The sequence below is a fragment of the Solanum verrucosum genome, unplaced genomic scaffold (assembly GCF_900185275.1).
Source record: "Solanum verrucosum unplaced genomic scaffold, falcon-dt-bn FXZP01000055.1, whole genome shotgun sequence".
Lineage (NCBI taxonomy): Eukaryota > Viridiplantae > Streptophyta > Magnoliopsida > Solanales > Solanaceae > Solanum > Solanum verrucosum.
Genome location: NW_026020149.1, coordinates 81,816 through 92,399, shown reverse-complemented (window position 1 = coordinate 92,399; position 10,584 = coordinate 81,816). Strand labels below are relative to the sequence as shown.

The 10,584-nt window shown below is 36.4% G+C and overlaps 1 protein-coding gene across 1 annotated transcript; it reads right to left on the bottom strand.

Annotated features, from left to right (window-relative positions):
• Nucleotides 1–463: 463 nt before the first annotated feature.
• LOC125828051 (triosephosphate isomerase, cytosolic-like) lies at nucleotides 464–10,375 on the bottom strand. The gene is made up of 9 exons (XM_049507353.1): nucleotides 10,241–10,375; nucleotides 7,541–7,616; nucleotides 6,966–7,089; nucleotides 6,409–6,493; nucleotides 6,162–6,294; nucleotides 1,883–1,977; nucleotides 1,201–1,279; nucleotides 723–805; nucleotides 464–641 (listed from the first exon to the last, which is right to left on the bottom strand). Exons 1-9 carry the CDS (start codon nucleotides 10,277–10,279, stop codon nucleotides 582–584), a joined length of 774 nt encoding a protein of 257 aa, XP_049363310.1. The 5' UTR covers nucleotides 10,280–10,375; the 3' UTR covers nucleotides 464–581.
• Nucleotides 10,376–10,584: the final 209 nt, after the last annotated feature.

The following is a 10,584-nucleotide window of genomic DNA, read 5'->3' as shown; positions in this document are numbered from 1 at the left end:
ATGATTGTGCCTCATTTTCCCTATTTGGTTTTTGAGCTTATAGAAAACAACCAGCAAGTTACATCACTAGACCATATGCTAAGTCACATATAAGAGGCCACCGCTTCTTTAATTAATTCAGTGATAAGAGTGCAACACATAATGAGAGTTAAGTGCGCTTCATGAGTCAAATCATGTGATGGGCTAAACTTCTAACGTTGAAGTGGAGAAAAGGTAGAGGGGCAGACCCACCATTCATCGACTTTCAAGTCTTGTCTTCGGGGACTTTTCGGTTAAAAAGGAGAAGGAAGACATGCTAGGTCATAACTCATGATTGGGACATACATTCACTCTTAGAATAGTACTGCTTTTTCAGTGACAATGATTTCTCCAAAGAATGATTTAGGATCCTTGGAAATCCTTTCCAGTAAGCTAAAATAAAATAGTTGGATGAATAAACAAAGATTGTTAATGTAGGCCTGTTTGCAAAGATCACCTTCTTTATTTTAAATAAAATCCTTGTGCCTAACATGTATTATTGAAGCTGATTTACAATAAACATACAAGGGATTCTGAGAAAAGAAGGCTCCTTGTAGCAACACTTACTCCGACTTAGCAGTTGTTTTCACAGTCGCGGACTTGATGATATCAATAAATTCAGGCTGTGATGTAACAGAGATTTAAAGGTCAGATACTACACAAGTCTACACCAAAATCAATGACACATAAATGCTGAAACAAACCTTTAGTGAAGCACCACCAACCAAAAAACCATCTACATCAGGTTGTGCTGCCAACTCTTTGCAGTTAGCTCCATTCACAGAGCCTGAAATTTGTTTTAGTTAAGTGTCAGGACATAAATTATTTGCAAATTGATGTCCGTTCCACAAATTTATTCATTATTTCAACTGAACTAGAAAATTATAGATTTCTGATTATTCAGGAGCTAAACAGCGACGATTCACATCCAAAGGTGATAAAGTTCCCAAAAATAGACACAAATAGTTTCCCCATGGTAATTCAACTTTGACTAAATCCAGTTAGAAAAGGTGAGCACAAATACAACTACCTCCGTTCTGACATTTTCTAGCGTAAATGCCGAACTGTTATTACAAGCAAACGTATTTTACTTCTAAAATTATCAGGACAAAAAACAGAGAAATAGTGGTCCTACTTCACATTCTGCATTTATAATGAGGCAACAGGTATGATTCTACGTACCACCATAGATGATTCTAGTTGAAGCCGCAACTTCTGCACCAACATTCACATGAAGCCATTTCCTTAACTTAAAATGAACCTGGTAGAGACATGAAAATTTCTGTGGTTAAACATGTTCCGATAGAATTACAGACCAAATTAACTTAAGAACCCATCAAAGTTTCTAACATAGAATACCTTTGTCAAAAAAAAAGTTTCTAACATAGAATACTAAACCTATGGAAAAAAAGGGAAGCAACTTTTCTTTTAGGCAAACATCATGTGTTGTGCGTCTGTCACATAGGTGACCAAGTTTTCTTGAAAATACATACTGAGAAATAAGTCCCCCAGACATGAACCTCGAGATTGGCTCTAGTTGGCCCTGATCTACTACATGATGTAGGCAGGACGGGGGCAGGCAGAGGCCTGACATGCAACAACTATGAGATATCCAGCAAAATACATGTCTGCAGCTTCCAATATAGTCCAAGGAGCATGACATGAGGAAAATAAAGGTCCAATCTAAAGAAGTACTTTCTGCCTTTGAAAGTTGAAAATATGAAGACATATTTGCTGATTATACTGTAACTGTGGAGAAGTTCCCCTAAACACGTCATCTTTACTTTAACCACAATTACAAATACATAAAAGCATACATCATCAGTAATTGAACAGCTAAGAAGCTAAGAGATGTTCAACGTACTTCTTGAGCTTGAGCTGGAGTAGCAACCTTTCCTGTTCCAATGGCCCATACTGGTTCATAAGCCAAAACAACATTGGACCAGTGCATGACTTGTTCTGCAGAAAAGATGGTCATCATCATCATTCATTTTTTTCAATTTTTTTGTATATTTCTATAAATGATGATAGAACAGTACATTGGTGTACTTGCACCATATTTACGTCAAAAGACCCTAAGAAACTGGAGCTATTCTAGTCTTCAAGAGGGAGTGTAATACATCTAGAATTTCAATAGTTTCTGCCGAGTGAGACTGTCTACACCAAAAACAAAAGAGCAAAATGCAATTCATCTTGATCTGTTGGATAGAATTGCTCCTATTTTCAAAACATCTGGAATTCCTCTATTTCCATATTGTCCAACCATATACAAGCTGGAACCATTCTCCATTTTCCTCTGACTCTGACCTCCAAACCTCCAAACAAGCTTCTTCCCAACTTGCTAGAGTTTCAGAGATCTTTCCCGGATTTATCCATGTGATAATTCTGAGTGCAAGGAGCATCCTGCATAGTTGACCCTGTTATCTTGCAATGGTAAAGATGATTCACCATCTCTGAAGTTTCCCCACATAGGCAGCATCTAAGGCAGATAGTAGTCCCTCTTTTCATCAAGTCATCTTAAGTAAGAACTGCTTCTCTTGCCAAAAGCCAGACATAACATGAAACCTTATATGGTATCTTAGTCTTCAAAATGTGCTTCCAAGGCCATTCTACCATTTGATGATTGGTTTGGTTCATATGTTTGTAAGCTGCATTCACTTTGTAAGCACCACTACTGTGTCCATTCCACCAAAATCTGTCAACCCCTTCCTGTAGACCTCCAAAAGTTCTAAGCACCTCCTAGTCATTAGATATTCTTCTTAAGGTAATATCCTAACCTTGAGTGATTGATAAGCTTGTCAACAAAAACCAAATGGCCTTTATTAAAGGAAGACAAATAATGGATACAGTTCTCATTGCAAGTGAGTGTGTTGACTCCAGGTTGAAAGGAAACATTTCTAGAGTAATGTGGACATTGAAAAAGCATACGATCATGTAAATTGGGGTCTCCTACTAAACACCTTGAGACAAATGGGTTTTGGAGAAAGATGGGTGGGATGAATAAAATTTTGCATAAGCACTGTGAGATTCTCCATTCTTGTAAATGGACAACCGGTGGGTTTTTTCTCTTCAGGAAGAGGAATCAGACAGGGTGATCCTCTTTCACCCTTTTTATTTACCCTGGTAATGGAGAAATTTGATAGTTTGATAAGGATTGCTACTCAAAACAGGTGGAACAGAGGTTTCCAAATTAGTGGAAACAATGGTGATATTAAAGAGATTTGCCATCTACTCTATGCAGATGACACAGTGATTTTCTGTGAGCCACAGGAGGAGCAATTTAGATTAATCAAACTAATTTTGTTGTTTTTTTAAGCTTGTACAGGTTTGGAAGTTAACTGGGGAAAGAGCAGTTTATATCCTATCAAGGATGTGACAAACATCCAAAGGCTAGTTGACATTTTGGGCTGCAGAGTGGATAAATTGCCCACAACTTATTTGGGTATGCCTTTAGGTAATAAACACAGATTTGGAGATATGAGACAACATAGTGGAGAAGACTGAAAAAAGACTAGCCAGATGGAAGGCTCACTACATTTCTTTTGGTGGTAGACACATCGTTATCAACTATGTTCTAGATTCTCTCTCAATATATATTATGTCTCTTTTCACTATATCGGCAAAAGTGGCTAAGAAATTGGACAAACTTAGGAGAGATTTCCTTTGGCATGGCTACAAAGAGAACAAAGGATACAATTTGGTCAAGTGGGTTTGCATAGAAAAGATAAAGGTGGCTTGGGCTTCAGAGATTTGAGGAAGCATAACAACAGTCTTTTGATGAAATGGCTGTGGAGATACACTGAGGAGAGGCAAGCTTTGTGGAAAGATTTGATTAAATTTAAATATGGAGAGGATGGATTATGGTGTAGTAACGTAAGCACGGATGTTTATGGAGCAGGGGTTTGGAGAGCTATTAGAAACTTATGGCCTAAATTAGAAGCAAATTTACATATCAAGGTGGGGAATGAAGGAGAACTAGATTCTGGTGGGATCTATGGATCAAACAAACCCCCCTAAAAAACCTGTTTCCTGGTCTATTTATTTTGTGCACCAATTCTGAGGCAATGATCAGTGATTGCTAGACAGAACAAAGTTGGAATCTCTATTTCAGAAGACTACTAAATGATTGGGAAATAGAGAGAGTAGCCAAATTATTGGAGCAAGTGGGGGATTTTGCAGGCACCAATACTACCAATGATGATGTAAGATGGTCTCACAGTAAGGATGGGATCTTCACATTTGGCAGGGCATATAAAAAGGAGTGCAACTCGCAAAGTAGCAGATACCGAAATTCATGGAAAAATATCTGCAGGAATGAAGCACCAACAAAAGTTAAGTGCTTTACTTGGTTGGTCATTAGAAAGGCATGCTTGACACAGGAAGTCTTGAGGAGGGATAGAAAGATCATATTTCCTTGGTGCTCTTTATGTGGGAAGACAGGGGAAACTAATAGTCACCTATTCTTACATTGTATTTTCACAAGTCCATGTTTCTCAACTTTTCAGAAGTGAAATGGACTATACCAGAACATACAACTAATTTACTTAGTTGTTGGATCAGGAGAGGAGGTAACAAGAGACGGAAGACCTGGTGGAATTTAATTCCACATTGCATTTGGTGGACAGTGTGGAAGGAGAGGAATAGTAGGAATTTTGAAGATATATCCAATTCCATTCACAAGGTTAAATGGAATTGCATTGTATCTCTATATTTTTGGTGTAAAGAGATAGGATTAGAGGATTCAGATCAACTTTTAGAATTCTTAGGATCCTTGTAAGTATTATGCCTTTTGATCTTTTCTGATTTTCTAAAGGTCCCCCGCATATCCTTAATGCTGAAGAATACAATGTTACCAATTCTCAAAAATATCCTAACCTTAATTTGACCACTGTTCTGCCATTGTATTATGTTGATGAAGTACAAGATTGTAGATGTCAGGGAATTTCTCTTGTAAACTCTTAATCCCTAGCCATTTATCCTTCCAGAAAATAGTTTCACTACCATTTACAACTTTAATGGAGCTTCTATTTTCCAGTGAAGGCCATAAGACCCTGATAGATCTCCATAAATTAACCCCATATGGAGTGTTGATCTCCTTTGTCTTCCATCAGTCATCTTCCTCATACTTTGCTTTGATAGCCCTTACCCATAGCATTTGGTCTTCTTGTGTGCATCTCCAAAGCCATTTTATTTTTAAAGCCTTGTTCTGGAACTTCAGGTCTTTGAGTCCCAGTCCCCCCTTCTTATTACTCACTGTTAAGGCCTTCCACTTCACCAAATAGATTCCTTTCTTCTCCTTATTTCCCTGCCACAAGAATGATCTTCTAATGTTGTCTAGTCTTTTAATAACACTTGTTGAGATTGGAAATAAGGACATCATGTAAGAGGGGAGGACATATAACACAGAGTTGATGAGTATGACTCTTCCACCCAGTTTCAACTTCTCCGTCTTTCACTCAAGGCTAAGTGTTTGGTTAAATTTATTTTGCTGGAATAAGCAGAACAATGTAGATAGTGTAGATCTTTTTTATTTTTCATTTTGTCAGCTCTTCACATTTTGATTAGCAATCAAATGTCAATGTATGGAGCTGCAGAGGCTCTTGATCAGGATTGTACTTGATCAAAAGAATTACAGGTAGCATTTGCAAAAGCATCATTAAAGGTTGCCTAATCAATCTTTCCAGACACTTTCAAAGGCTTTCATTTGACTTGTTGTGCCTATATCTATATCCAGCTTAGAGGTAGGTGAGAAGTTTCTGGTTGCTAGCTTTGGGACAAAACCTGATAAAATAACAGCAGACTTTGCACTGAAGCACGGCTTAACGATGTTGCCACAGAAGCAGCATGCAGTGAGTGGTCTGTAGGTTGAGTACAACACTACAACAATGCTCCAATCACAGACTCATTACATAGTTATTTCTAATGCTACAGCAATAATGTTCACACATAGATCCACCAAGTATTATGCATCTGAAGTCCAAATCATACTTATATATGAGTCTCATTCACACAGTAAAGTGGTACGGGCAAGACTCAGATCAGGGTGGCTATGGCATCCAATTCCCAACAAGCAACATTTCTTGGATATTACATAGGTAAAAGCTTTTTAGTTGACATTTCACAGGGACTATTCAAAGACATACCTGCAATTGCTTTTGTTTGCGCTGCAACTACAGCCATTGTAGATCCAGATTCTCGCTGCTCAAGAGTCTCCCCAACACAGGCAATCACTTTTAGGCCTTGCGAAAGTGCATATGCAACTTTATCAGCCACGAACTGCAGCAAACAGGAAAAAAGGCTATAATCTGAGCAAGAACATACGAGCTAGTGCATGTCCATCAATTCAAAAGATGCAAGGAAAATATCACATGTTTCCATATCATAGCTTACGTCATTTGATTCATTCAATAAAAGCCTTCTCTCAGAGTGACCAAGGATGACCCAGGGAATGCCCAAATTGACCAGCATCTCAGCACTATAGACGCAGAGAATAGAATTAGTAAAATGCTATATTAATTAAAATAACTATCAACTAAGTAAATAAAATTAACTTAATAGTTGACCAGATTGAGTATACTCAATAATAAAGCATTCCGTAAATCAACCACGAAAGATATACTTGTAAAAAAACAAGAATCAAACTCTTCTGATATGTGTGTGCCTGTGTGCCCTATTTTTTGAGCAAATGGTTCTAGTATATGTTTTACAAAGAGCATAACAACAAACAGATGTTACTGTTTTGTACAAAGAAAGCAACCTGAAAACAGACCAAAAATAGATGACTAAAAGGGTATATTACAAACAGAAAGATCAAGTTACACCGGCGTCTCAAGCTGTATACTCAACAATTGGTTACAGGGACATCTTCTCAGCATGCTTGCTTAAATTTCAAGTTGCAACTTTATCAGATATAGCAAAAGAATATCAAAAGGCAAATATGAGCATACCTAACCTCGCCAGTAAACGCACCTCCTTTCCTTACCCAACAGTTTTGTGCAGCAATGGAGAAATCACGACGCAATAAGGTTTTGACCAAGGGAAGAAATACAAATGGAGGACTAATGACAACCTCTGTGAGAAAAGCAATCCAAATAAAGCAATAGCGTAAGACTTGGAAAAACCCAAAAATGAAAAAGAAAGACTAGCGGGTAAACTTCCATCTACGACAACCAATAAAAGGTATAAAAGAAAATCACTTTTCATACTTCAGATAGGTATAAATCACGTCATTGAAAATGACAAGACATTAATTTCAAAAGCCAAAGCAAATGCAAACATAGAGAGAGACAAAATTGAAATACAAGAGAAAGTCCCAACGTAAAGAAAGGCAAATAGTAGATTGGTCCAAAGTTAAATCATATGGGTAACCTGATCTGAACATTCTATGCGTGCAGAAATGAGTTGGGAGAGAACTTCAATATCATTTTAGAATTACAACTTCATAAGCAATAAAAATATCTCCATAACCAAACTCTTCTTTTTTCTTCTCAAATTTTATGGAAGCTTAGGATCAGATACTTACCAACAACATCCTCAGATGGAACTTCCGCTTCACTCAATGTGGTCACAATTTTTTTCACTTCCTCCACGGTTCCATTCTGCACACGTATTTCAGTTTAAACAGAGCAAGATTCACAAATAAAGATGTAAGGAAGAGGTCATATCCTCAATCGCTAAGTAACAACTTAAATTAATTAATCATAGATCATCTCTGTGAATCAACACACCAATACTCTATGGAAAAAGCCATGGGCATCACACATATAGAAGTCCAAGAACTCTAATCCATCTCATACATACTCAGCTAAGCATGCATTGGTTCTACATGGTACATAATAATCTAGATATCTATTTAGAATTTCATAACTTACACATACACTGTGTCAAGTGATCTACTAAATTTAATACCTACAATTTGATGTGATTAGATAGACATGGAACACAAACACCAACTTCAAGTGTTGTATCGAGTCACTCGAATCCAACCAATTAAAGCATACTTGAAATAGTGCTGTATGCATATCCTACTTCTTCATTTCAACTTTTTTCTATTAAGTTAGACAATTGCTTCACCAATTTGGCCACTAAAGTAACCATTGGACATTCTCCAGACACCAATTCCTTACTTTTCTTCCTTTGAGGTGAATACATAATTTTTTGAAGATATATTGGTTGTCAAAAATTTATTCTATTAAGTCCTAAAATGATATTAAGAGTAACACTGCACTACATTTTTTTTGTAAGGTGCTTCATGCACATTTTGTAGCAGACCTAATCCTGATACTATCTCGATTATTACCTGTAATTTTTTGAAGATATATTGGTTGTCAAAAATTTATTCTATTAAGTCCTAAAATGATATTAAGAGTAACACTGCACTACATTTTTTTAGTAAGGTGCTTCATGCACTTTTTGTAGCAGACCTAATCCTGATACTATCTCGATTATTGCCTGTAACATTGAAAAATACTGATAGCCTTTTTTTAGGTAGACTAAAGTTATACACTTTATTGTCACAATTTTAGAATTATTGACTGTCTGGATGATTGTGCATGTGTCAAAGCTACTTATATAGAAATATGTTTTGACATATATGAAGATTTAACTAACACATCTCCAGTGGACTATAACAAAATGTTATAAAGATAATCATGTTTAATTCAGCTTTGTTACTTGTGATTTTATTTTTATTTTTGCTATTATTCCATAGATTTACCTTTAACCAAGTAGTACCATTACATATTGCAACGAAAATTACCATTTTACTAAATAGATTTTTTTTTTCCTTTTTCAAAGATATGGTGAGCCCTAACCATTCCTTACCAAGTAGCCTAATAGTGAATTTTCCCTTTGTGCTCGCCAATCGGCTCCAATGCCTATCATCATGTTTGGAGGTGGAGAGCCCTTTCCTCTAGGCTATCCTCCCTTGTCAAATAAATGGATTTAACAAGTAATTGTAGATAAATATTACAAAAGAACCTATATCTCAGAACTCACACATCTTGGAGATGCAAATAGCGGAATGAGGATGTTGAGATGGATGTGTGGGTATCCTAGGAGAGATAGGATCTGAGCCAAAGTGAGAATGTGCCTCCGTGGTGGACAAGATGAGGAAGGTGAGGCTGAGATGGTTCATGCAAGTGAGGAGAAGATACTTGGATGTCCCATTCAGAAGATGTGAGAGGCTGGTTATAGTGGATATAAAGGAGAGGTATAGGTAAGCCGAAAAAAGTCCCGAAGAGATGATTAAACAGAAACGACACTCCTGTAGCTTACTGAGTGAGGATATGACAGAAAAATATGAGGGTCGAGGAGTAGGATAAAAAGTTAGTAGGTAATCCAACATATTTTCCTTCTCAGTTTTATTAGTGTACTCTCCTGCTATCCTATTCTTTGATTTTAATATTACCTGTTGTTTTCTCTTGCTTCAGTAATTGTATTATTTGTTGTTGTTGTTCTGTTCCTCGTTGTTTTACTTTACATACTTGTTGGCACCTAACACTACCAGATTAAACGCATTGCTAGTTAAATTTTTGGTTCAACAAGCAACTTTAGCACATAGAAGTTTTGAAAGCCGCCTTCAGCGATCTAATGCAGTAAACTAAGTCCTCATTTGAAACTTTTTATACAACCTTAAGCATATAAGAGTTCCGAAAGCTATCTTCAATGATCGAAATCCACTAATTTTAGAGAAATTTATCATACTACACAAAATTTATTGATCTCAAACTTAGTCAAATAAGTTACCTATATATTGGATACAAAATCTATAAAAACATTTCACTAATGTTTTATCAGCATTCAACCAAAGACATTATACAGACTAGAGACACTTGAAAATCTTCTCAAAAGCTCCAACATCTGCAGTTCTCCTACCATGATACAATAACCTGATGCTATTTCATCCTAAAAGTAAGAACACTACTTTCCAGTATCCAACTATGTTATCAACTGCAATGACAACAATTTAAAACAACACCTTTACTATTAGAAGCAAATGAACACACCAGACATAATTTTCAGTTCTAGGTTTACGCATCCATCGCGTTAAATCAGTATAAATATAGCCACTAGGGTTTAACCAGCTAATTGGTGTGGCCGAGTGATTAGTGAAGCTAGAATGAACGAAGATGATAAGATATTGGAATTGAAATCTCAACATAGTCAATAAGCATGATTTGCAGTTGATTAATAGAAGGAAAAAAGAAACAAAAAGACATACGCATTTCCAGTTGCCGCCGACGAAGAACTTTCTGGCCATTGTTTTCTTTGAGTTGGGTTGAGAAGAAGGTAGAAGGGTGTGTCGTTGCTGTAAGAATGCACTAGAACAATTGCGCTTCAAGAGTTGGGTAAAAATAGCTAAGACTAAAAATATAATTATGTCCAATAGCTATAATTTGTTTTTATTTAGTCCGTCTTGTGACATTTTTCATTTTTTGAGAGTCAAACAGTTTAGTTTGACTGTCAATTTGCACATGGAATCTTCAAACTTTTTGAAATGAAATTTATATATTTATAAACTACGTAAAAAGTGTTATAAATCACAATAATTGACAATTCAAAATA

Bases quoted from the DNA above. Each gene is read 5' to 3' on its own strand.
- LOC125828051 (XM_049507353.1), bottom strand. From the start codon at position 10,279: ATGGCCAGAAAGTTCTTCGTCGGCGGCAACTGGAAATGC. The intron at 1,978-6,161 runs GTATGTCTTTGA...TCTTTTCTGCAG, and splicing joins GCAAACAAAAGCAATTGCAG to AACAAGTCATGCACTGGTCC. The intron at 806-1,200 runs GTACGTAGAATC...AACAAATTTCAG, and splicing joins AACTAGAATCATCTATGGTG to GCTCTGTGAATGGAGCTAAC.